Source organism: Talpa occidentalis, unplaced genomic scaffold (genome assembly GCF_014898055.3).
Source record: "Talpa occidentalis isolate TD23 unplaced genomic scaffold, MPIMG_talOcc4v2.1 talOcc4.10, whole genome shotgun sequence".
In the NCBI taxonomy this organism is placed as follows: Eukaryota; Metazoa; Chordata; class Mammalia; order Eulipotyphla; family Talpidae; genus Talpa; species Talpa occidentalis.
Window position 1 is genome coordinate 48110156 of NW_023600993.1, and position 27696 is coordinate 48137851.

The 27696-nt window shown below is 43.6% G+C and overlaps 1 protein-coding gene and 1 non-coding gene across 11 annotated transcripts in view; both read right to left on the reverse strand.

Moving 5' to 3' along the window:
* The window catches only part of MAGI1 (membrane associated guanylate kinase, WW and PDZ domain containing 1), a 648234-nt gene extending 625683 nt beyond the window's left edge, over window positions 1-22551 (reverse strand). For 9 of the 10 annotated variants that reach the window (XM_054695321.1, XM_054695326.1, XM_054695315.1 and 6 more), the window contains exon 1: window positions 21647-22550. In XM_054695321.1, coding sequence (XP_054551296.1) covers window positions 21647-21959 — 313 coding nt within the window. In that variant the 5' untranslated portion in view covers window positions 21960-22550. Of the gene's footprint in view, window positions 1-21646 lie in introns of all 10 variants that reach the window. The other variant, XM_054695328.1, reaches the window with a different exon arrangement.
* LOC119237797 (U6 spliceosomal RNA) lies at window positions 8626-8732 on the reverse strand. Its single transcript, XR_005123432.1, has one exon. It is a non-coding gene; the product is annotated as a U6 spliceosomal RNA (small nuclear RNA).
* Window positions 22552-27696: the final 5145 nt, after the last annotated feature.

Consider the following 27696-nt stretch of genomic DNA (forward strand, 5'->3'; position numbering starts at 1 on the left):
AATATATATCTAGGGGCTCCATTTTGATCCCATAGGCATCTAAACAAAACAACAGAGAGAGAAACTGACCGCACCAGGCAACTAGCCTAGTTTAAAGGTTATTGGAAAATGTCTACATGCATTTGTTATCCTTCTACCTTTATGCCAATCATTTTAGACTTCTTAAGACTTAGGAATCATTTAATTGCTCTATAATCATTTGTAACTTCCTACAGAGTGGTGACTAAATTCAGCCTTCAAGTAAGAGATCTAAGGGAAGTAGCATGAAGAATAAAGATAAGTATACTTAGAATATGCTTCTATCAAATCTGCTTCATATAATTTGGTCCAACAAATTCAGCTCCATTAAATCTAAGGAAGTGGTAATGCCAGGAAAGACGATAAAAACCCAGAGTGTTAAACAGAAGTGTTTTGAGTCAATTACACAGTCAATTCTGCGCCTCCACAAACCAAAAATCAAAAGTTATCATATTCAAGGGAGGAAAAATGACAAACTTAATATAATAATAACTATCATTTATTCAACGTTTTTGCTCTACGTTCCATGCTGAGAGCTTCACTGCAACATTTCCTGTAATCCTCACAGCAGCCATCTAAGGCATGTGTTATTATCACTGCTTCTCAGAAGTAAAAGCATGCACCAAAGGCCACCTAGCAAGTGACCAGTGGGACTGGATTTGAATCCAAACTGCTTGAAATGCACATCCTATGAGTGTAACTACAGTCATGTATTTCTAAATGGCAGGGAAATGCATGGTCAGGTGAGTCCCTAATTGTGCAAAATGTCATCCAATGTTATTACACAAACCAAGATGGTCTAGCCTACTACAACTATGCCCCTCTGCTCCATAGCATAGCCTATTGGGACCACCATGGTATATGGAGTCCATCGTTGACTGAAACATTATTAAGCAGCCCATGGTTGCACTGAACATATGGCTTTCTATCCAGAAAGGTGGAATGTTGGTCTGCTCAAAGCTGATGGTGGAAATGAAGCCCATTAGGGAAGACCAACAGTCACACCCTTTGCAAACTGCTCTAAGTGCCAAAGAGATATCAAGGAAATTTCTGGCAAGGTTTCACCAGACAGTATTTGGAGCGAGAGACATAGGCAAGTGGTTCTCCTGAAAAATCCAGAAGATCAAAAAGAACTATGAGAAAGAAGAAATGCAGAAGGGAGGAGGTCAAGATGTCAAGAAAATCAAGCTGCAACTACTTCTAAGGGGAGTCGAAAGACCAAAGTCAAATGGAAAAAGATAGAAACCCAGGGCTTCCCTGGTGGTGCAGGCGGTTGAGCGCAGCACTGTGAAGTTGTCCGCAGCCTCTGCAGTGCAGGTTTGATCCCCACCAGCCCCAGTACAATCCACATGGTGTGGCAGACCTCTCCTGTCTCTCCCACTGCTCCCCTCGGCACTGTATTTCAGTCATTCTGCCTGTTTCGTTCCCCACTCTGTCTCTGGTGGATCCTCTCACCCTCCCGCGTATCTGGTCTGTACCCTGGTTCTTGTATAAATAAAATAAATCTTTTTTTTAAAAAAAAGGTAGAAACCCAAAGAGCCACTGACAGACAAATAGATAAACCAAATGTGGTATATCCACACAATGGAATATTATTCAGCCTTTAAAAAGTGGGAAATGCTGATTCACGCAACAACATGGACAACTTTAAGGACATCATGCTAGTTGAAATAAACAGGACACCAAAGGACAGATACTGTGTGATTCCATTTGCATGAGATACCTAGTATGATCTGACTTAGAGCAACAGAAACACTAGTGATTGCCCAGGATTAAGGCAAGAGGTGATGGGGAGTTGGTGTTCAGGGGATACAGACTTTCAGTTTAGAAGATGGACTTGAATGATTGTAATGGTTGCACAACTTTTTTTTAAGATTTTATTTATTTTTGCATAGAACAACTGGTGTGCAGGTCAGAGGAGCAGGGGATGAGAGGATTTGCCAGAGACAGAGTGGGGAGCAGAGCAGGCAGATTTACTGAAATACGCTGCTCAGGGGAGCAACGGGAGAGACAGGAGAGGTCTGCTGTGCCTTATATGGGTTAGCTTCCTGGCCAAGGATCGATCTCAGGCTGTCATGGTGGGCCGTTGCATTGATAACTCTGAGACTTAACCCCTAGGCCACCAGGGAGGTCCTGTACAACATTTAATACAACTGAACTCTACAGTTAAAAACTGGTAAAAATGGTAAATTTTGTGTTATGTATATTTACAGAAACTTGCTGTCTATGAAATGCATGTTCTATCACCTAGAACCATGTCTGAGGAGAAAACTATCTTCATTGGTGCTGGAAGACACCAACATTGTGTCTGGGCCTTCAAATGGACAAAGAGAACCTTCCAGCTACCATGACCAGAATCCCCCAAATCAACCCCTTCCCTCAGCACAGATATCTCCATCCTCTAAGAGGACACAAGGGCTGCAGCCTGCCCCAGAACAAGGAGCTCCCTCCCAGGCTTCCTCAGACCACACAAAGTGATGCAGAGCCGTACAAAGGAGATTCTACCACCTGCCACAAGGGAACAAAGCAGCACTAGGGAAAAGCCTGGAGAGTCTCTAAGCTGCAGGAAACCCATCTGTGTCACCGAGTTAGCAGGGTCACCTGGGAAAAGTAACTGCTAACTTCTCCAGCCTCAGTGCCCTCTGAAATGGGAGCATGGTGTACACCCTTCACAGTTCCAACTGAGGGTTACAGTTCATGCACAAGCAGCCCTCAGAGCAAAACCTGACCTGACAAGCACCACATCAAGTGCTACTGCTGTCCACACATTTGTCAATAGCCTTCCCTCTTCAGTTTCTACTTCCATACTTGTAGCCGGCCAGGAGGATGACATGACAAGGTGCAGAAGTGAGGATTGGAAGGCTTTTCACCTTTGACCAGAACTCAGGAAGGTGCAGTGAAGGAGGAGAAAGCCATCTGAGCAAACAGGGAGAATGTCAAAACCAACTCTATGAATAAGAAAGCAAACATCTCTTGTTTCAGAGTTCTTATCCGTAAATTACTTTATTCTCTTGGATTCATTTATTTTTCCTCTTTTTTTTTTTTGGTCAGAGATGGGGTCTTGAACTGTTGTTGCATTTACTCCACACACGTACAAACAGCCCCTGCATATTTTCAAAAACACTTGAACTTTCTGCTACCGCCACTCAGGAGATACAAAAGCTGATTATTCCCTCCAATAACTGTGAGCCTGGTTAACAGCAGTTGACCTGGTTCTCATTCCCTAAAGTTGACAACCCACTCTCCACCCATTAACCAAGGTATTCAGAGGAAGGATTTGAGTCCAATCTGCAATTTCAAAATTCTTAAGCAGGAAGCTCTGTGGCCTCTAGCCAGTCACTACAATTGTCACATTCAACAGATGAGCAAACTAAGGATAGAGAAGCTATGAGCCAACGGTCACCAAGCTGGTAAGGGGTAACACTGGAATTGAAGCCAGGAAGCCCCACTGTAACTTCTAAGTTCTCTTGCTTCACATTTTGCTGTCCCTTATGGTCGGTGCTACAGCTGTTGGTGGCCACCAACTAGGTTGGTTATTTTCTTTGCAAGCCCCTGAATTCTGAGTGCTCAGGGTCTTAATCAGCCACCCAAGCTCAGTCTCTCACCTCACTCAGTACAACATGAGTTGGTCCTGGTTACTTATCTCCCATTCTCTTTTAAGTCATTGTTTGTTGAACTTTACCAACAGACTAAAAAGCATATCTGTTCATCTCCCACTCTGCCCTTTGGGAATCTACAGTGTGTCTTCATAGCTCCCCGGGACTGTTCAAAGCTTTTGGTTAATTCTCATATTCACCCCCAACATTTCCATATCTGAAAGCACCTACTCACCATAAGGAGGAAGCTGTTTGGGGTGGTTCATGCATTCATTAACAACTGTTTATGCTGCTCTCCTGCTGGAAGCCAGGTACCTCCCAGCCTTAATAATAGTAGAATATGTAAATCAAGTGCTGGCCCTCAAGGGAATTCTATATAGTCCAGTGAGATGGACAATAAACACACAGACTAAGAATATTATGTGATGAAGTACACTGACCCAGAGGGGGACAGAGTTCTCTGAGAAAGTAACATTTGAGACTAGCCTGGGTTTCTAAATCTCAATTGGCTGGTAGGACCAGATGTTCCCTTGTTGTGGTGAACAGTCAGATGCAATGTGGGATGTTTAGCGGCATCCCTGGTCTCTAGCCATGACATGCTAGCAATCCCTCTCTCTTCGTAACAACCAGAACTGTCTTCAGACACAGCTAAATGTCCCCCTGTAGGGGGTGAAAGGTGGGAGCAAAAACCCCCAGTTGAAAACCTCTGGTCTTGAGTAATAAATAACAGCACAGCCTGTGGAGTTAGAACCAGTATTTGAATCACTGCTCATTAGCTATTGAGTTGAGACAGATTATTTAACCAAATTTCAGTTTCCTTGTCAGTAAAATCGTAAAATAATACCTACCTCAAAAGTTACTGTGAAGGGAAAAAGACTAATCAATACAAAGTAAAAATCAAAATCAACAAGCAACTATAAACCAGAGACACACTGGGGGGGAGGGGCAGGGAGAGGAAGGACTAGAGTCAAAATAAGGGGGGGGGGGTTTGCAATTGCATGGGGAATATAACCAAAATGAAAATGCATACATTGTGCAAAGATGAAAAATGATGTAAGAATTATATAAAATATTTTTTAAAAATTTTTTTAAATTTAAAAAAAGAAATAAAAAAAAAGTTACTGTTAAGAAAAATGTTACTATGAACTGAAGCTTGAATTAATTAATATATGAATACAACTCCTACATTAAACCCAGCATGGCTATCTTTGAAGATGGGACTCTAAGGAAGTAACTAAGGTTAAATGAGTCCATATGGGTGGGCCCTGACCCAAAAGGACTAATTGTTCTTATAAAAAGAGAAATTAAAGGTAAGAAGGGAGTCATCTGCACGAAAGTAAGAAACCCTCGCCAGAAGCCAAAATGTGTCCACACCTTGTTCACGTCCTTTAAGCACAGAATTGTGAGAAAATAAACATCTACTGTTTAAATCACCCTCTCCAAGAAATTCTGTTATGGCAGTCCAAGGAGGTTAATGCAGATTTTCTGTAAGGATCCTGGTAAAGGGGGCCACCCTGGTGGCACAAATGGTTAAGTCTCAGCACTATGAAGCTATCTGCAGCCACTGCAGCACAAGTTCAACCCACATGGCCCAGCAGACCTCTCATGTCTCACCAGCTGCTCCCCTCAGTCAATCTGCCTGTTCTGCTCCCCACTCTGTCTCTGGTGAATCCTCTCACCCCCCCACACCTCTGGCCTGCACCCCAGTTCTTGTATACATAAATAAATAAATCTAAAAAAAATAAGAAGAACAGGACTGAGAGAATCAAGGCAGTTTCTTATAATATCTAGGTTGCATCCTTAGAGTGGTAAATATGGGCAGAAATTGAGACCACATCCTGCTCTCCAGGCCATGATTGGATATATTTTCCCAGAAGAAATACCTTTTCTTGTTTGAATGATAGCATTCTACAGATTAATGGAAAATCACAAAAATTTGACCTATGCCCTAATCAAACCCTACCTTAAGTTCCATCCTTCTTTTCTTTTTTTTTTGAAAGATTTATTTATTTACGCATACAAGAGTTGGGGTACAGGCCAGAGGTGTGGAGGGTGAGAGGACTCACCAGAGACAGTGGGGAACACAACAGGCAGATTGACTGAAGTACACTGCTGAGGGGAGCAGCGGGTGAGTCAGGAGAGGTCTGCTGCACCATATGGGTAGCTCCCTGGCCGGGGATCGAACTCATGCTGCAGTGGCCGTGGACAGATTCATAGGTTGCATTTTAACCCCTTGTGCCACCAGGGAGGCCCTAAATTCCATCCTTCTTCTGAAATTCTTAGCTACATACACAGGCAAACTCCTTTGTTGGTTAAGCCATCTGAGTTGATTTTCATTACTAGTAATCAAAAGCACAAGATAATAAAACAGTTTTGCCATCCTGAGATATGTCAGATCTCCCTTTCTACATAAAATAGTCAAAGCTGAAATCATTTATTCAACTATCCATCATATTATAAGTGGTGGAGAAAGAGCAGTTCACAGGAGAAACATCATCCCTAACCTCATGGAACAAATATGTTCTATATCATCTACTACATTTGGGTGACTCAGCACACTGCCATATACTACACTTCCTTAAGTGTCATTAGTAAACACACTGATCAAAAAGATCAAAGGACACTAAAAACTGCCTATCTCAAGCTTTCACATTTAACAAGCATCAAGCCAAAGTGTCACTCCTGCCTCTCCATCTTGGAGCAAATGAATGAGACAGCAAAGATCTGTGATCATCCTTACCATTTGTAAAGGCACTGTCTCCTTCATAGCCGAATATGGTAGCCATTGGTCACATGGTTACTTAAGAATTAAATTTAAATTAATTCTATGTAAATAGAGTGGAACTGTTCATAGCATGGCTAATGAAATGTAGCTACTTGCCACATATTATGTGCACAACTTCCACACATGCCTGTGAAAAGATAATGGACCTCACAGATAAGGAGTATGTGCACTTCACAGAAAGTTCTGCTGGATAGAACTGTCTTTACTTCCGAGTTCCTCTCCTCTCTTAAAAAGAGAAGTGTGGGGCCTCCCCGGTGGCACAGCGGTTGAGCGCTGGGCTGCGAGGCTGCCCGCAGCTTCTGCAACACCGGTTCGATCCCCGGCCACGGGGTGAGGGTCCCACATGGCACGCAATCCTCTCCTGCCACCCTCTGCTCCCCTCAGCAGTGTACTTCGTCAGTCTGCCTGCTCTGCTCTCTGCTCTGCCTCTGGTGAATTCTCTCACCCTCCCGTGAGAGAATTGTACCCAGTGCTTGTATAAATAAATAAAATAAAATCTTTAAAAAAAGAGAGAAGTGTGGGGCCTCTCCAGTGGCTCAGTAGGTTGAGCGCAGCGCTGTGAAGCTGTCCACAGACTCTGCAGTGCGGGTTCAATCCTGGCCAGCAGGGCGAGAATCCCACATGGTGCAGCAGACCTCTCCTGTCATGCCCGCTGCTCCCCTCAGCAGTGTATTTCTGTTGTCTGCCTGTTCTGCTCCCGGCTCTGTCTCTGGTGAATCCTCTCACCCTCCCTCGCCTCTGGCCTGTACCACAGCTCTTGTATAAAAATAAATAAATCTTCAAAAAAAGAGAGAGAGAAGTGTGTACCCTAAACACCAGACTCATGCTAGCATTCTAAGGAAAACAAATGACCTTGCACACCCACATGTACACATATTCGGTATTTGCCGTCCTAGAAGTAGTAGCTCAAAAAGCCCAATTTGCTTTTTTATTCTTGACTCCTCCTAGTCAATGTTCATTTGAGTGTAGAGTGGGGTCTTTCATTAAGTGACTGGGATTGAAAATCCCAGTATTTTAGAGCCTGGAATCTCAAATGTTGGGTTTCCCACAATCATCACAAATATTCTTAAACCTATGGATTTACAGGGTCCACCCCACCCTGTGTATTTCACTACATAGTTCTGGGCTAGAGTCTGGTAATCTCAATATTTAATAAACACCCTGGAAAATTTTGAATCACTGGTAATGTAATGACCATTCTTCGAAGTTGAAGCATCTGGAACCTGCTGGGCAGGAAGACATGAGTCAGAATCACTCATGAAGCCACCCCCAGATGCACATAGCTTGAAAATTCTCCAGGTCATTTTGATGCACTTTCTAGTCACCAAAGTGAATTTGTGCACCACTTTCCAAAGCTGATCATTTTCTCCAAGCAGTTCTGCCTGCAATATGCTAGCAGCCATCAGGTGAATACAAGTGCCTGGTAACAGGTGCACAGAGCTACAAATTTCCCTTCAGCCTTTTCAGAATCCCTTTCCCCCAGGGATTCAGGCAACAGGGCAATATACCATGTTTCATTAAGCTCCATGGATAGTCTCCTTCCATCACAAAAAGACTCCGAGAGTAACAACCAGCTATTCTATTCCCATTAATGCCTTCTTCTCACAATCGCCTTTCTTTGAGATAATTATTTCAGAATAGCTTGAGCTTGTATTTTTAGCTCCAATGTCTCAAACAGATTCACATTGCTTAAGAAACCCAGGGCCTTTCTTCCTTATGGCAGCATTTCTCACAGACTTACAGAGACTTAAATAGGCAATAGCTACAAAAAAAAAAAAAAAAAAAAAAGTATCCTTTGCTGGGAATCGAATCTCTCTGACTTTTTTCTTTTTTTTTTTTTTTTTTTATTTTATTGTTATATTCCCCATACAATTGCAGCCCCCCCATTCTGACCCCAATCCCTCCCTTCCCGCCCCCGCGCCCCTAAAAGTGTCTCTGGTTCATAGTTTTTTGTTGATTTTGATTTTCACTTTCTTATATTCATTTTCCTGGTCCCTTATTTAAGTTTTCTAGATTCCTGCTATGAGTGAGACCATCCGGTATTTTTCTTTTTCTTTTTGGCTTATTTCGCTGAGCATGATCCCTTCCAGTGCCATCCATGTTGCTGCAAATTGCATGTGTTTATCTTTTTTGAATGCTGAGTAATATTCCATGGTATATATGTACCACAACTTCTTGATCCAGTCATCTATTTTTGGGCATTTGGGTTGTTTCCAAAGCTTAGCTAAAAATATGGAACGCTTCACGAATTTGCGTGTCATCCTTGCGCAGGGGCCATGCTAATCTTCTCTGTATCGTTCCAATTTTAGTATATGTGCTGCCGAAGCGAGCACTGACTTTTTTCTTAAAAATAATGATACTTGTATAATATTGTGATAACCTTTTTTACTTTCTAAAGAGTTTGCATGCACAGGGTGGCTTCATAGGAGCTCTGCACCGTTTAGTAGCTCTGCACCAATGTGTGATTCACCCTGGCTAGACTCTACCTAAGATCTAAGCTCAGGATCACCTGGCCTAAAACACCACAGGACGTAAGTTTTTCCTGCTATAGTTTATCCTTGAGCATTTTAAAGTAGCAGAGAGAAGCCAAATTTCATGCCAACTTAAGAGGATTCTGGAGCCCCAAACGTGCTTATCATAATGAAGGAAGTAGATACTAGGACACAGGTAGTCTAAACTTGAAAACTCCCGAGTTTTGTCTCGCATCCAAAGACCTGGATTACATATAGAATATCCCAGCTAAAATTTGAATTCCTAGACAAACTATTGGAATGTTCTTATTCTTATAGGGGAATGGAGAGAAGGAAGAGGTCCAAAGAAGGTAAGAATAGGAAGACAGCATAAAGACAAGCCTAGCACAATTTAAACTCCACATGGAGCTTTTGTTGCCAATTTCATAGTTTTTGCTTTATAGGCCCTTCCTTGTTTAGATCCTTAATCGAAAAACTGTATTGACTAAACTTCTCATCTGATTTACCTGAGTCCATTGCCTTATCCTAGTGCAGCAAACCTGATGCCGACCATGAAAGGTGCACCACAGAATAATCCATTCTACAGGCAGGAAAGCAAAAAGGGTTTTAAGAAATAAAATTCTACCGGGGCCTCCCTTGTGGCACAAGGGGTTAAGACACAGCACTATGAAGCTATCCACAGCCACTGAAGCATGAGTTCGATCCCCGGCCAGGGAGCTACCCACAGGCACAGCAGACCTCTCCTGACTCGCCCGCTGCTCCCCTCAGCAGTGTATTTCAGTGAGTCTGCCTGTTCTGCCCCCCACTCTGTCTCTGGTGAATCCTCTCACCCACTGAACTTCTGGCCTGTACCCCAGTTCTTGTATACATAAATAAATAAATCTTTTTAAAAAAGAAATAAAATTCTACCATATAACACTGGCACTGAAGAACAAATGCCCACCAGTTGTTGAGGTTAATTATGTTCTGACAACATCCACTCTTGGAGTAAAGGCTAGAGTCCCAATTTATCTACCAAATGTCTAAACAAGTTAAAAAGTCCCTAAGTGGGATACATAAAATACATTTATTATTTTACTTGTAAGGTCATATCTTTCACTGTAAAATCATCCCAAGCACGGAATATATACTATATGTACACTATTCCCACTACATAGTTATATAATATAAATATCAATGTCAAGATGCCATTTTATACTCAGTTTGAACACTCGGGAGACTAGGACCCTAAGACAAGATATTCCAAGAAGTATAATCAAAAAGGACAGAAAGAAAGAATTATGGTCAGTTATCAAAAGATCCCCTTTCCTCAGCTCCCCAAATTAGAATGGGGGAATTATCACTAGCTGGGCTTCAAATAAATGCATATGGACTAGAATGACAAACTGAACCACTTCTGGAACCTATTATTCATTGCAACACACATGTATTGACCCTCATTTTGAGTTGGTCACTATCCTGGGACCTTGAGAATACAGATGAGAGTAAGAAATGTGATTACTGTTCTTGAAAACATGAAGCACCAGAGATGTCAAAGTGAGAGAGTAACTAACTGCAAGTTTGTTGCCAGAGGACCAATATGGCTCCCAGATGTATTGTGTTTGGCTTATCCAGGCTTTTGAAAGAACTTTGAACCAACATTTTTTAATTGGTAAAGTTGGTTTGTTTGAAGAAATTCAAGCTTATGGATTCTCTTGAAAACTTGAAAAATCTGGCAAACTTAGGTCAAAGTTCCCAAGATCAAGAGGATGAAGCTGGGTGGCAACTGCTCCCTGGTGAACAGAACATGTTCTTCCAGTTTACTCCAGTCCTCACCACTCTCCCTAATGCCTTCAAAAATACCTGCTCAGTACCTGCATTTGTGATGATGATTATAAATAAACAGTTACAGTGTTAGGTAGAATCTATAACTGAGTTAAGAAATATAAGGCATTCATACATAGGTAGGCAGCAGTGATAGAAGATAACATATTCTTTGAAGAGTAACATGATGGTGGGTATTAAAAGTCTCAAGAAGATGAAATTCATGTAAGCCAAAAGTCCTACTTCTAGCCATTTAGCCAAACAAAATCTGTACAAAGATATTCATCGATGTGTTGTGGTAAAATAGGATACAACTGAAAACAACCTAAATTTTCATCCTCAAAGCCATGGTTTAATATAGCACAACCAAAAATGGATTCCACAGTCACTGAAATGGTAAAGTAGATCTACATATGTAGTGTAGAAAAATGCCCATGATATATTGTTAGGCAACACCCCCCAAAAAAAAATCCTGCCAAAACAGCAAGTCATGAATTTGAATGATGCAACCTTCATATAAAATAGACCCTCCCCCCCAAAAAAAATCACCAAAATATATGTGTGTATGTGATTATAAACATTTATATATCTATAAATGTTTGTGGGAAATGGAGTGTTAAGACATGCATTTCTCTGAAGTTGAATTATGAGCAATGTGGATAAAATTCCCTTTCATATTCACATCTCTCATTGTTTCAGTGGGGGGGGAGGGCGGAATTAAATTTCCCGAGAGAAAAACACAAACGATGGAAGCACAGGCTGACACTGGATAGTGACTGGCAATCATACAAGGTCATGATATTATTTGAGTTTTTAAAAGATTAGAAACAAAAATCTAAATGATTTTTATTACACACACACACACACACACACTTCAATACCAAAGAAAGTTCTTTTTTAACAACTTGATCTTAAGTTCTGAATTCTTAAACAAGTCACACAGACTTAAACAGGCTGATAGCTGGAGGAGGAAATGAACATGCTCTCCCCATCAGATGTAAATGCTAACACTCGGCCAGGAATCCAGGTGGTAAAATACTGATCTATTTCAATCAAGCCAAAGTGATGCCTTCCATGGCCACATCGCATAAGCCTCAATCACTGTACACATCTGCTCAGAATAAAGGCCCTCTAAGACCTTCCACACAATTAATTCAATATTTTCTCTACAGTTCAAAATGCTACAACAACTGGCAGAAAACCATCTTAAATCATCACGGAAAAGTCAGACATATGGCTCAGTATATTCAATATGCCTTAAAAATAAGCCACAGATATGCTAGCCAACAAGATCTTAGACAAGAATTTTTATTTATTTAAAAGTTATGCCTACTCGTTACCCTCAAGAATTCAGTTAACAGATATTTCTGGAGCACCTGCAGAGGGCAGAGATTACAAGGAGACATATAACAGGGGTCACTGCCCTTCAGAAATACAGAATCCAGTATGGGAGACAGAGGACAAATCTACAATAAAAAGACACTATGGTGACACCTGAAATCATGAAAATGATTTCATGAATCATGACAAAGATGTATGTGAAAAAGGGAGAGTGTGAAGAGGCGGCAGGAACCAGCAGGGCGGGTGCGGGAGAAGGGGAAAAGCAGGGTAAGGTAACCCATAAGTAGAACCGCCCGAAAATACACAGCAGCACACTCTGTGTTCTAAGAACCACTTGGGGGGATCCATTTTTAACTTCTAGGACTACCTTCAATGGGATCACCAGGCACAATGGTACAGTCTACTGGAGGTGCATAGACCCCCGTCATCAACGGGCAAAGGGAGCTCTCAGTTACAGAGTCAACACATATGCAGCATGGAAACCTAGGATGAAAATTTTGGTACCAGGTAGATCTGAGCTTGAATTTCAATTAATAGGACCAGGATAAATTACTTGACCTCTTCAGCTAATATTCCCATGGCTAAAATGAGAATGAAATCACCTACTCAGACAAAACTTTAATTCAGGTATCCCTGTCATGACAGATCAATAAATAATAGTTATAATTATTGGCCGACCACCCCTAATTCACATTCCCAGTCTCAACCATGAAGCTAAATCTTAGTACAGGCTGTTGTCAACTTCAGACTTCATGCTATTTGGAGATAATAACTCTTTGTTTCTTTGTGCACTGTAGAACGTTTAACAGCATCCCTGGCCTCTACTCCCCCATGCTGATGCCTGTTTCCAGGCATCACCAAAAATGTGCTGGTTAGCCTCATCACTTCAGTTGAGAATCACGGGTTTAGAGGAACTCATTGACAGGTCTCTATTTTGCAAATGAAAATGATCACAGCTGCTATTCTGTAGACATGTTAAGTGCAATTTACATGCCAAGCAGAGTATGAAGGGTTTTGCATGTATCTTGCCACTTAATCTTCACAAGCACCCTGTGAGGTAGATATTATTTTCATTTTCATTTGGGAGAAATGATGCTCTGGGAGGTTAATGTGCCAGTGGTCACTTAGCTGAGAAGTGACAGAAACTGAACTTGAACCCAAGCAGTCTGACGCCAAACCCTTTTAACACCAAGCCAAACTGCCCCCAACCATTCCTGATGTGGGATCCAAAACATGATTCAGAATCTCAACATCATGTTCTCAAGGATCATCCTTGCTGACACTGGCCTGCCCACCCTCAGGAAATAGGGAAAGACTCATCCTGCCTTACAGTAACCTTTGTCACAACCTGGAGCCTGAGGACAATCATTAGAATGAATTTGTCACCAGTGAAAATGTGGGAGTTCAGGCAGCTCACACCTCCACCAACGCATGGTGAGGTCTAGAGGTTTTCTTCTTGCTTGTCTGAACTAATCCAGTCTCCGACTTTTAAAAAAATCAGTCTCTGAATCATGCAGAAAAAGAAGAATTTCTTCTAGACTTGAAAATCTCTCCAGGGAACTGTGTACCACAATCTCCATCTCTCAAGAGATTCTTTCTTCACTCTTAAGCACTTTCAAATGGGAAACATTCACACAGTAACAGAAGTCAACGTTTATTGAGCACTCACTATGTGCCAGGCGGCGCTGCTGGAAGGAGTACTTAAATCTCATTTTATTCCTCCATCAACCTTAGGAAGTAGGTATCACTATTATCCTATCATCCCCATTTTCAGAGGAGGAAATCCTGGCACAAAGAAGTAAAGTATCTCGCCCTGAGTCACCAGCCTGTAAGTGGAAAAGCCTGAAGTCTAATCTATGTTGGCCTGTATCCAAATCGACAGCACATCAACAATCTGATATCTGTGGATTATTTTAGAAGCAAAACTGCAACCCTGTTAACACTGTATGTGGCAATAATTTTGAAACATGGCTTATAATCAGGGTATAATGACCATTTAATTGTACCATCATGCTACTGTCCATAAAGAGAGCTTCAGTTTTTTCTTACAATAGGCTAAAAGATTAACCTTATTGTCGAAAACATAACTGCATCTCATTAAAGGTACATGCAAATGCTTCCATTGGCAATAATGGAGAAATTGACACCTTAGCCAGGAATATATAATTTTCTTACATAACTCACCCTCACAAGACTGGAAATGGTAACAGAAAAATCCCACACCCACAGCTGACAGCGCCTGGCAGAACCTCTCACAGTCCATTTGAGGGTGAGGGACTTTGCAAAGTTCCCTGACAGACACAACTCAACTTTCTGAGACTTTCAAAGATCAGAATATTCCGAGCAAAATGAACTTGGGAGAGGGTGGTTCTGACTCTAAATTTGACGGTGAACCCTCCACAAATACTTGAGCATCTAGTTTGCACCATGCACTTTTCTTGGTACCTGGGATGCAGCAGAGAAAAGAAACTTAACAGCACTGCCCTCTCAGTGCTTACATTCTAGAAGGAAGTTATTTTGAAGTCATCTTCATATTATGGAGTAAAATAAATCAGAGAATGGGAACAGGGAATATAGGCCAGGAGTTACATTTTTAAGTAACGTGGCCAGAGAAGACATCACTGAGAAGGTGACATTTAAGAAAGATGTGAAATTCAGGAGACAGCAAGTCTTCTGGATGTTTAAGTGGGGACTACAGGGCATGGACAGGGACAGTGAAAGAATACCATGGGCCAAGTGTCGGGGGGGGAGGGCAGGATGGGGGAATTTGGGGGGTTGCAAGTCAATGCAAAGACTTCAACTTTCACCCTGAGATAGAGACTACAGAAATGATTACAAATAATAAAGCTCAATCCATTATTTACTTACCCATGAGATTATTAATCATAAAAGAGATCATTCAAATAATACTTTCCAATTTGACTACATGCCTTCAGAAATGTTGACACCCAAAACACAATGGACTCTTCAAGGACACTTTACTATAAAACAGAATGCAGTATCACAGGTGTGTCTTTGACCTCCATGGGGGTTCAGCTGTGAAAACACCAAAACAAATTCACTGGAAATACTACCTTGATGCAGACATCCATAGGGGTGGCAGAACATCAAAGCTCCAGTGTTTACTAGGGATTTTTCAAGGTTATAGATAGGAGTTGCACAGAGACAGGCAGGAACTCACTAACCCACTTTTTAAGGATGTGAATGTCAGTCCTTAACGAATTTGACAGCCTTTATTCTCAGTGTATACAAAATCAGTATATCCTGTTACACATATATACGAACTCTAGGGAGGAACCACTAACATCAGAAAATGGTGTTTTGTATTAAATAACCATCGTTTATAAAGTAACATCCTTCACATAAACCCTTGTGGTAGGAGATGTCAGATTGTTTTCTCCTATAAACCACTTAATTCCCCTTGGTCAATTCTACCCTCCAAAACTAGCTGGGTAATGAATGCCAACAAATGCAGTGAGCCAATGTCTGCCATTGCATCATAAGGTCAAAGAATCTATTTTTAAATAACACAGCCATTGGCAAAGGTTGGCCACGGAAACAATAGACAAGTTGGGTTGCCTGTCCTTGTATTATTTTTTGTAAAAGCTGTGGAATGTTCCACAGTATGACCCAAAAATATCTTTTGGAGAGTGGTCTTTTGGCACCAAGAACAATAACAGATTCATTTTTGAAAGTTTAAGTTTAAAAAAAAAAAAGACACATAAACACAAAGCGCAAATTAAGAGCAAGAGAGGACAAAAATCATACTGGTTTTTGTAGGAAAGCTCTTTTTTGCCGTTGGCAGGGAATCCTGTACACTGGGACAATGCTATAAGAAAACGGAGGTAAAGTGTCATTCTTAAAGCAGGTTGACACAGAACAGGTCCCACATCAAGAGAAAACAGACCTCATCATCCAGCCTACTGGACAGCTGAAATTTCACTTATTTTTTTTAAGATTTATTTTATTTATGCATACAAGAACTGGGGTACGGGCCAGAGGTGAAGGGGGGTGACAGGATCCATTAGAGACAGAGTGGGGAGCAGAATAGGCAGATTGACTGAAATACACTGCTGAGGGGAGCAGCAGGCAAGACAGGAGAGGTCTGTTACACCATGTGGGTCAGCTTCCTGGCCAGGGATCGAACTCATACTGCAGTGACTGCTGACAGCTTCATAGTGTTGCATCTTAACCCCTTGTGCCACCAGGGAGGTCCCTGAAATTTCACTTCTTAAATTCCAGTTAAAATCAATAGACAGAAATACTTAAAGATAATTCATTAATCCTTGTCAGTCATGTATTTAATAGCACACTATAAATTAGTAGACGCCCAGAGTCAGCTGATAGGGAGACGTGGTGACGAGAAAACAAATACATCAGGATGATCCTAAATGAGAAGTAATAAAAGATGAAAAGGGAGAAAAGGGGCAGAGATGGCTTAGACTATTGAAGAAGCCACAATGGAACATTCATTCGTTCATATATTCAACAGACTTTTGCAAGCACCTATGATTTGCTGGACATGACTTTAGACACTTGAATGAACAGTTAGGGGTAAACTTCTTGTTTTCTTGGAGCTTACATTCTAGAGGAAACAAACAAGAAAAAATTAAGATATACATGAAATTGTGACAAGGTTGTGATGATATTAAACACAATGACACAAGGAGCTGGGGCCAGCTCATGCTGGCTGAGGAAAATGAAGTCTATGTCTCTCTACCCAACTCGATTTATGCTACAAGTCAAATCATCTCTCTTCTACCAGTGCCGGTTGTTGAGCATTTACAGCATACCACCTGATGAGGCCATCAATGAAGGTCCCTCAGAAGAGTCACTAAGAGCAAGAGTTAATCTTGTGACCATGTAGGGGGAATGAGTAAACAAGCCCAGAGACCCTGAAGCAGGAATTCAGGGGGAAACCAACAAAGATAAGACACAGTGTATTAAAGTAAAAACAGAATTATTTTGTCACAGAGCTGTCATAATATATTCCAAAACAAAAACAAAGACACAAAGAACTATATTCAATCGCATGTGGTCATAATTCCCTCATTACAGAGATGGGAGGAGGCGACTGGCGGTGATGTTGTGGTTTTTAAATTGCATCTTATTTATTGTCTCCATTCTGCCTGAAAAAACCATGGAGGGACAAGTTTAAGTTCCTGGATAATCTGCAAAACCACAGAATTCACCTACGAAATTGTGTAAGCATGGCCTATCATATTACCCATTTGGGAAACTACAATCACCATTTTAAACCTTTTGGTGTCTGGGTTATTCATGGAACCACATCATTTCATGAGTATGAAAGACCTCAAGGGCCATGCCCATTTAATTTTTGCATGAAGAATGCTTAGGCCAAAAGAGGTAACTTGCAGGAGATGACAGCACTCACTGAAAGAGCTTGTTTTGGAACTCAGGTGACCTACCTCATTTGATGTCATATTCTCAATGACACCCTATTCCTCAGGGCAGTGGTAGTCAATAGTGAGCAAGCATCAGAATCACCTGAGGGTTTAAAATACCCATTGGGTTTCACCTCCCTGAGTTTTAGGTTTGGTAGCCTGGAGCGAAGCCCTGGAAACTGCATGTCTAACCAGTTCTCAGGTGACATTAATAACACTGGCTTGGGGGGGCCTCCCTGGTGGCGCAAGGGGTTAAGATGGAACCTATGGAGCTGTCCGCAGCCACTGCAGCACGAGTTCAATGCCCAGCCAGGGAGCAACCCACATGGCACAGCAGACTTCTCCTGTCTCACCTGCTGCTTCCCTCAGCAGTGTATTTCAGTCGATTCTTCTGTTCTGTTCCTCACTCTGTCTCTGGTGAATCCTCTCACCCCGTCACCTCTGGCCTGTACCCCAGTTCTTGTATGCATAAATAAATAAATCTTTAAAAAAAAAACACTGGTTTGGGGACCCTACTTCGACACCCAATGACTCAGGAATTGGGAGCACAGGTTTTGGGATCCAGCACAGCTGAGTTCCCCTCCACTTCTACCACCAGGATGAATTTTGGTAAAGTTCCCCAAACACTCTGAACTTCACTTTCCCCACACATGAGTTCAATTGTGAGGCCTGAAGAACAAAGTGCCCATAAAGCACTTGTTTGGCCAAGATCTTAGTACATACTACCACAAGTGCTTCATAAATGCTAGTGCATCCTACAGCAAAGTTTCCTTAATTACTTTTTTCCCTTTTTCCACATACACTGGAATGGCTAAAATTCAAAATACACAAAAGATCAAAGATTCATAAAGAACGTGGAGCAACTGGACCATTTATAACAGCTTTATTCATAATAGCAATAGCAAACAATGATAAATAGTTCAAAATTCACTGACAAGCAAAAAGGCAAACTGATATATGGGTACAATGGAATACCACTCACCAATATAAAAGAACACAATGAATTGTGATCGCCAAAATATCTTGCACAGTGAAAAAATCCAGACACAAAAGAGTACATCCTGCATTATTTCACTCAAAACTAACCCATGGTGAAAAAAATCATGCAAAGCCTTGCCTCTGGAGGAGGGGATGGGAACTAACTGAAGAAGGTCATGAGGGAAATTTATGGGATGATAGAAATGTTTCTTATCTTGACCCACAGGCATATACAATTGTCAAAACTCATCAAATTATATACTTAAGATCTGTGCATTTTACTCTAGGAACATCTATAACTACAAAGCATATATTGCTTTATTACATATATGAAGTAACACTATACATAAGATATATGTATCTTTTCTTAGATCCTTGGTGACAAAAGACTGTCTTCTCCATTTAAAATGAATCTACTCCAAACGAAATGGTAGAGCCACTTAGTTTGATTCCTTCATAATCCAGTCCTCCTTCATATAATACCATTTGCTATAGACTATTTTGGTCTGTGCATCTTTCCAGAGAGCTGCCATGAAATAGAAACAGCAGAATTCTCTCCCACAAGAAGATCGTGACATTTCCACACAAAGTACCCAGAATGACCCATGTCGCTGGCAATGGTTAGCTCAGGATGCAAGACAACACAAAAGTCACATTTTCCTTCACTCTCTTCCAAAATGAACCACCTAGTATGATTAAAGCACATCAGTAAAGACACAGTAAGAGCAATTCTGTCATATAGTTTAAATCATATTCTCATTACAATTTCACCTGTCTTTTTCATCACAGAAGACTGGTGAAATGTTTTCCAGTACCATCTTTACTGTAATAAAGACATTCCAAGAGCTGTGAAATAGTAGCTTTCATGTTATAGTGAATACCAGGCCATCTGAGCATCTTCATCCACATATTTATTCTATCCCATTGAAAGGAGAGCAAATAGATTTACACGTACACACATGTACACACACACACCTGCTATAAACACTCCTGTACAGTGCACAGAAGGGTTCTGGGTGAAGGAAATAACACCTAAAGACACTATCGCTTCCTTGCAACCCCAGGGAGTCTGCTTCCAAACACACTTGATTATCTGGCCAATCCTTCCTAAATTCTCTGATGAGACAATCCTTTGCCAATGCCTGACACATCTTTGATAAATGATGGAAGTAGAAGGTTCAGTAATATGCAGCATCTTACCCAATGAAAACAAGTTCCCATACAGGATCTATTAGAGAGGAATAGGCAGGTCTCTCAATGGCAGGTGTCCCTACCTGGCCTTCCTCCAGTCCTTTCTCCATATGCCTCTGAATTGAGACCTGCATCTGTTCCCATCAAATTCCTTAACACAGTACTTCCTCTGCAGCCCTATTAAATCTACCAAGACAAATTATTAAATTCATAATCTAGGCTCCTAATGCTAAAATCCTCGACTTAGTCATAAGTAACTGCTCAAATTCAATTTGAATATAACAATAATAGCTAATCTTTACTGAACATTTTCTATGTGCCAGACACTGTTCTGCACACTGTCCTCATATTAGCATCTTATGTAATACCCACAAGAAAGCCAGTCTACAGATGAGGACACAGGTGAGGACACTGGGGCCTCAAGGAAAACCTTGGGAGATTGCAATGAGTGAGGTACAATCTCTCCACTCAGTTAGCTTACTGTCTTGTATGGAAATGAGGGGAGTACCTAATTCATGTTCAGAATAAGTAAAAAACTATAAGGTACATATTTAGAGGAGCCCAGAGGAAGGATTTGTTTCTCCTAGAAGGATGTTGGAGGGCTTCTTGGAGGAGGTGTCCAAGTGGAGGGTGAGATTAGAAAGAAAAGAGCTGTCTATCGCTAAGTGGCAGTCACTCTAGTCCCAAAGCTACCAAAAGGCCCCCTTTAACTCCCTGCCCCCCTCTTAGGTTCATCTGGAACAGGCCTGTTTCAAGAGAGGACCATCTCTGCTCTCCTTTCCTTTGACACATTCCTCCAGCTGCTGCTCATCCCCCCAGCCCAGCAGGCACATATGGGAACTTTTCACCACACTCAACATTGCCACCTCCTTTGCTGCTTTCATGGGGGAGAACCTGTGTCACACTGCTTGGTTGTATAAGGAAACCCCTTTAAGGCAGTTGGGTGTGTTGAGCTGATAAAGGGAGAGCCTGCACAAAACTGAGAAGTCAGGAACCCCACCACCATCAGCCACGGAATGCCTCTTACAAGAGGTCACCACTCCTCTCCAGGTATCTGACAAAGGAATTGTCTTCCACTCCCTTCTCACAAATCGGTCCATTTAGTCCCCAGGGGTTAGTAATCCCATACCAATTCCTCCTGGGGTTTAAGGCTCTGCAGCCAGGACTCAACTCCTCACTTTTAGTGTATGTGTGACCTTGGGCAAGTAATTTAAACACTATCAGTCGCAGTTTCCTTACCTGCAGTATGGGTAGTTTACAATAACTCACTCTTAGAATTGTGAATAAAACATTTTACAGGGGAGTCTGGCTGGCTTAAAGAAAGCTAACAATGAATAATAGCGATCATGATTACCATTATCGATTATGGTGATGATGAAGATGATGATGGTGGTAGTAGCAAAGGTCGCTGAAGGCTTGATTCACGGTGAGAGAGAAATAACTCCCCCCCCACCCCCACCCCTGTGACTGGGCCACAAGCTGGAGACATATGCGTCATTCAGCTGTGGGGAGAATGCAGGATCTTCAGGCGGCAGCCTTAGGAACTGCCAGGCGGTCATGCCCGAACCCACCTGGAGAGGTGTGGGTGGACACTATTTTCCAAAAACCATACACCATCTGCTCCTTCATACCCATTCTCCAGGTTTGAAAACAGACGAGTGGCCAAAGTACGCGGCAGCGGCGCCTGCTGCATCGGTGCTCCAGGGAGCCAGGACAGCTGGCACCTTTGCCCAGCCTCAGTCCCCCAACTCTCCTTCAGGCGCTGACAAAGCTGCGCAGCCCTTGGTGGCTGAGATAACAGGTTGGCAAACCAGGCCTGTGGAAAACAAGCCCCGGTTTCTCTGAGCAAACGGAGCCCCCCTCTTCCCAACGCAGGTGGGCCAGCAACTCAAAACAACTTTCTGTATTTCACCACCACAGGGGGCATGGTCTCTATTTCCTTCGACGCTGCGCTCGACAGAGGAAAGCGGGAAATCGAGGGGGGTTGGGGGGGAGAGGGGAACCGCACATAGGCTCCCCTCTGCTGGGGGCGCCTCCCGGAGGTGCGTCCCGTCTTACCTTGTCTGACGGCTTTGAAGGTGACGGCCTCCTTGCAGCTGTCGATGACTCCCAGAACGTCATAGCGGGGCAAGCCGGACACCCGAATCCCCTGCACCTCCAGAAGCAGCTCCCCTTCGCTCAGCCTCGGGCCTTCGCCGCCTCCGGGAAGCCTGGCCGCCTGGGTAGCTCCGACCGCTCCGACATACGGAAACTCCCCGTTCTCGGCGCCCCCCAGCACCGTCACCCCAAGCTCGCCCAGGGGTCCCCGCTTCACGGTGCATTCGTGAACCTTGCTAGTCCAGTGGTTCTTCTTTTGGATCACTTTCGACATTATGAGTTACACCCCTCCTCCCCCCCCCAAAAAAAAAGAATAATAATAAAATGAGAGGCAGGTGCCCCCCACAGTACAAGACCCCAAGCCTCCGCTGGTTCATGGGAGAGACATCTCCCTGTCCCCGGCCCCCCCAATAATGCAACGGGAGAGAGAAACTTGGCAACCTCGCTCCCCTGCACACACTCGTGCACTCAAGCCATCATAAAACAAACTTTCTCGGCTTCCCCGCGAGCTCTGCAAAGGCGCCTGCGAGCTTTGTTTGCATTCCGGTGCCTCCTGGTCCACGTTTCGGCGCCCGACGGTGCTCTCCACGACCAGAGTCCACTGTGCGCTGCTTGGGGTATTTTTTTCCCCTTCCTTCCTTTCTTTCTTGCCTCTTAGAAATGCCGCGTCTCCTCTTTGCTTCCCGCCCGGTTCGCCTTTCCTCGCAGGCGGGCCGTCCCCGAGGGTCAGGGAAGCCCTTCTAGTCAGTTGCTGGGAGCCCTGGAGACGCGGCTGCCGAGCGGGGCTGGGGGGGAGGGAGGCTCGGGAGGGAAGCGCCTGCGGCCCCTTTAAGCAGATACAAAGGCCAGCCTTGTTTTGTTACAGTTCATTCTATTCCGCGCTGCCGAGCGCAGCGGCCGGCTGGAGCAGACGCGCGCGCATGCGTCCCGCGGCCGCCCGCCGCCCGGCCCGCCCCACCCCTCCCTCCCGAAGGGAGAGATTCCAAAGGGCTTCCCGTTGGGTCCTAAAACCGAACCTCAGTGGCAGGCAACTTACACCCTCTTCATACCCCTCTGATTTCTCCTTTGGTCCAGTGTCCTTGACTCTGCAAGTCCCTCGGGAGTTAGGGGATGCGCTCGTGGTTGCCTGCAATTATTTGCAACTTTGGAAACATGCATAGTCCGGCTTAGGCATATTAAAAACATCTCAAACAGGTGGGGGTGGGGGAGGCTCACACACTCGCACTCACACTCACGCACACACGCACGCGCTCATGCCAGCCCTAAGCTTCCCGACCGCCCTTGGCCAGTGGCTGGCCACGCTGTCGGTCACCCAACCTGGCTAGCCCGACGTCCCCACCCCACAAGTCCGCTCCGCCTTCCCCTCGCAAACCCCAAGCCCGGGAGGCGCGCGCCAGCAACCCTCCTGCCCTGCGCGGGTGGGATTCCGGGCCTGGAGCGGGGTCTGCCAGTGTTTTTGGGACCCTGGGGAGGCATCGGTGCGTGTCCCCTTGTTCCATCCTCCCCAGCTGGGATCCCCGCCACCGTTACAAGCTTCCACACACACCCGCAACCTTAAACTTCAGGGCCAACTTCTTAGGGCGCAGGGTAGACTATAAGCGAGAGTTAGAAGCCAGAGACTACAGGGAGTTCAGGTCTTCCGCTTAAAAGGGATCCTGCTTTTTAACTGCCCTTCCAGCAAAATCTTCCGGAGCCAGTCTTGACTCCCGAACACTTGAGAAACCTATGGACTCGCGCCGGGCACCAGAGATAAGGTTCGCCCCCGGGTCTGGGGTCTGCTCTAGCGTCCGGGCAGCGCGGGGCGCGAACACCGGGACCTGGGAGCGGCGGCCACTTATTGGAATTCGCAGCCCCGGGGGTCGCCGCCGCCCCTGGTTTCGCCCCGGGCGGGAATAAAGAGAATACCCCGCAGCTAGGTTGCCTGTGCATCCACTGGACTGCAGAGAGAAATAATTCTATTCACGGCTGGAATGACTGCCCCCTCCCCCAAACTTCCCCAATCAGCCTCTTTGGTAAGGTTTCCCAAACAATTTCTTGGTTGCTGGGTGATTTATAACTTGTTTGCTCATTTTTGTTCACGGGAGAGATCCCAAGTGCTAAATAAGGGAAGTGAATGGAAGGGATTCCGAAAGGATGGCATGCCACAGGGGTTGGGGTGGAAAGTCCAATTCTGAGGTTTAAATTGCCGCTGGTCCACTCTCTGTGTGACCTTGAGCAAACGGAGTTCTCAAAAGCTGTATTTCCCCCTTTAAATGAGTGTAACAATACCTCACAAAGCCTTGGGAGTTTTTCATGGGAAAGCACTTGTAAAGCCTCCAGCTTGTAAAGTGAATACTTATAAAGTTGCGTGTAATTTAAAATGTGTGGTAGTAGAGATAGTGGTAGTGGTAGTGGTGGAGCAATATCAAGTCACATGCTGCATACATTCCCCTCCTTTCTGAAACATATATGTAGACATATATTGTCTACCTATATGTAGGCATATAGGTAGACATATATTTAAATATTTTAAAAGTATTGTTTGTAGGGTGCTATTCTATGCTAATAAAAATAAGGGGAGAATGTTAATACTTCTCTCTTGGGATATCCAGAATTGAAAATCCCTTTGCTTTGTACTATTTGTGGGGAAAAAAGAAGTGACTGATTGATTTTCCTTGACTGTTCTTGGTGATAAAAACTATTTCTAATCCCTTTTCTCAGAAGCAATCAGTTCTGCTCAAACTTGACTGAGTCAAAATGAGTGGGAGTTTCAAAATACACATCCCTACCTCTACCAACCACCGTAACACAGACCCATTGAGTCAGAACCTCAGGCATGGACTCTACCATGTGAAATGTTAAGGTTCCCCTAAAGTGGTGTTGGTACATAACATTGAAAACCACACATATAACATCTTGACTCCGGAGAATTTTTTGCATCACATCCTTCTTGGAAACTGAACCGATGGTCGATGTCTTCCTCTCAAGTGTAAGCTCCAGGAGGGCAAGGAACTTTGACAGTTTGGTTTACTGCCATATTCCCAGTAAAACTGTATCTGGTTAAGGCTTGAGTATTTGTTTTTGTTTTTGTTTTGTTTTGTTTTGTTTAAGATTTATTTATTTATTTTACAAGCACTGGGTACAGTCAGAAGCGCGGGAGGGTGAGAGAATTCACCAGAGCCAGAGCGGAGAGCAGAGCAGGCAGAAGGACCGAAGCACACTGCTGAGGGGAGCAGCGGGCGGCAGGAGAGGTCTTCGGCCATGTAGGGCCCTGGATGGAACCGGAGCTGCAGAGGCTGCAGGCAGCTTCGCAACCCAGCGCTCAACCGCTGCGCCACCGCCACCGGGGAGGCCCCCTTGAGTATTTGTTGAATGCATCTTCCCACAAAAATTCACATTTTGCATACTGCCTTAGAGTGGAGTCACAGATTCCTCTTCAAATTGTAAGCAAGCTTGACCTTGTGAGTCTACCCACTTCTAGACTACATTTTCTAGAAGTCTGATTGCTTGCCGAGAGTTGCCTAGAATCGGTGGTCCCCTTCGTCTCCCACTCCCACATTGGAGGAACATGGATGGGTGAGAGCCGTGTGTTTTAAGAATCTTCCATCTTCCCCCTTCAGGATTCTAGGAGTTCCTGCAGTTGAGAAGGGGAAAGGATTTGGAATTTAGCTCACTTTAGATTTTAAATGTGAAATTACCTCAAGAAAAGAAGGAATACCTGAGGTACAGAGGGCAGAATGGAGAGAGTTCTAGAAAGACAAATTGTAGTGCTGGAACATAAAAGAAATAATTTGAAGCACCAAAGCAATTAAGCCTGCCAATTTCCAGGTACCAAGTGTGAGATGCTCTCAAATTCTCTGCTCCATCTCAGATACTTGCCACCTACTTTTGTTTCACCAGTGTAAAGCTACATGCAGCTTTAGGGCAAAAATCATATCTATCCTATGCAAACTTTGAATCTTCCACACCTAAACCCATGCTTGCATGGAGCATGCACTATATACATTTGTCAAATGAATACATGAATGCACAGGTGAAGTGTGACATTAAGCTGCATGATATGTGACCTTTGGCACAAAGCCCATTTAGATTTAGTGGCTAGAACCAAGGAATATAAGGCTTTTCTTCAAAGAGCTTAGAGTTAAGGGCCTCCCTGGTGGCGCAAGGGGTTAAGATGCAACCCTATGAAGCTGTCCGCAACCTCTGCAGCACAAGTTCGATCCCCTGGCCAGCCAGGGGGCAACCCACATGGCGATGCAGACCTCTCCTGACTCGCCCGCTGCTCCCTTCAGCAGTGTACTTTGGTCAGTCTGCCTATTCTGTTCCCCACTCTGTCTCTGGTGAATCCTCTCACCGCCCCCCCATCTCTGGCCTGTACCCCAGTTCTTGTATGCATAAATAAATGTTTTTTAAAAAGAGCTTAGAGTTGGGCCTCCCCCGTGGCGCAGCGGTTGAGCGCTCGGTTGCGAAGCTGCCCGCAACCTCTGCGGTGCCGGTTCGATCCCCGGCTGCTCCCCGGCCACCGGGGGAGGGTCCCGCATGGCGCGCAGACCTCTCCTGCCGCCCGCTGCTCCCCTCAGCAGTGTACTTCGGTCCTTCTGCCTGCTCTGCTCCCCGCTCTGGCTCTGGTGAATTCTCTCACCCTCCGGCGCTTCTGACTGTACCCAGTGCATGTATAAACAAAACAAACAAACTAACTAAATAAATAAATAAATAAAGCATGCCTCTATAAAAAAAAAAAAAAAGAGCTTAGAGTTAATCTCATTGTGAAGCAGATTTTTCTTTTTTATATTATTTTTTTATTTTTTACATCATTGTTCATTTTTAAACAATATTTGCTTCCCTCCACTCCCTCAGGTGTAGTCCCCATGGAGTTTCCTTCCCCAATGCACCCATGCACCATCACCTCTGTCCCCTGTGTTCCTCCTTCCCTCCCTCTGATCCCTCTCCCTCCTCTTCCCCTGCAGGATGTCTCTGATTTATAATTGTCCATTTTTGCTTTGTTGTGCTTTGTACTGTTATTATTGTTTTACACTGATGTCTTATTTGGTTCCCCTATATTCCTGCTATAAGTGAAACCATCCGATATTTTTTTCTTTTTCCTTCTGGCTTATTTCACTGAGCAAAATTCCTTCTAGTTCCATCCACGTTGCTATGAATGGAGTTTATCTTTTTTGATTGCTGAATAATATTCCATTATGTATATATGCCACATCTTCTTGATCCAGTCATCAAGAGACACCCCACTGATTGGGAAAAAAATCTTTGTACTCCAGTCAGCTGATAAAGGACTGATCACAAAAATATACAAAGAACACACAGGACTCAACAAAAACAAAATAAACAATCCAGTCAAGATTTTTCTTGAATAAACGTAAAGTGGGATCCTAGTGCTCTGACTTCTCTCACTTATGCTGTCACTTTGGCAATATAGTCGATGGGGAGTGCCATAAAATACCTCACTTAGAGATTTACCATGTGAGCTAAGATACATAAATTATTATTTAATCATCACAACAACCTTGTGAAGTAGATTTGATCTTGCCTTTAACATGAATGACCTTGATTTTACAATTGAGGAAAATAAGGTTAAGGAATTTAAGAGACTTGCCCAAGAGTTTGGAAGTATAAATTAAGGTGTGAACCCAGACACATGACCAAGACAGTGAGGGGTGTGGCCACCTGCCATTCAGCATATTTGGATAACAGCATGGGGGTGGAGGGTCTTGAATCTACCTCATATTATATACATAGTAATTAAGTCACCCTTTTCTCAATGTCTTCCCTTTAATCTGAAGGAAAACAGTGTTCCATGTAGAATCCAATCTCCTGCTCCCCATCTATGGGTTCTGAAGACAGAATGATTTAGTGGAATGTAAAGAGAAATAGTTTGCAAACATTTCTAGAGCATTTAGAGATCTGTGGGCTGTGGTACAGGTGACATGCCAATACAATCATTGCATGAGCATTTCAACAGTGGACTCTTCATTAATGCAGGAGATTCAACTGAGAAGTAAATGGTAATACAGTAA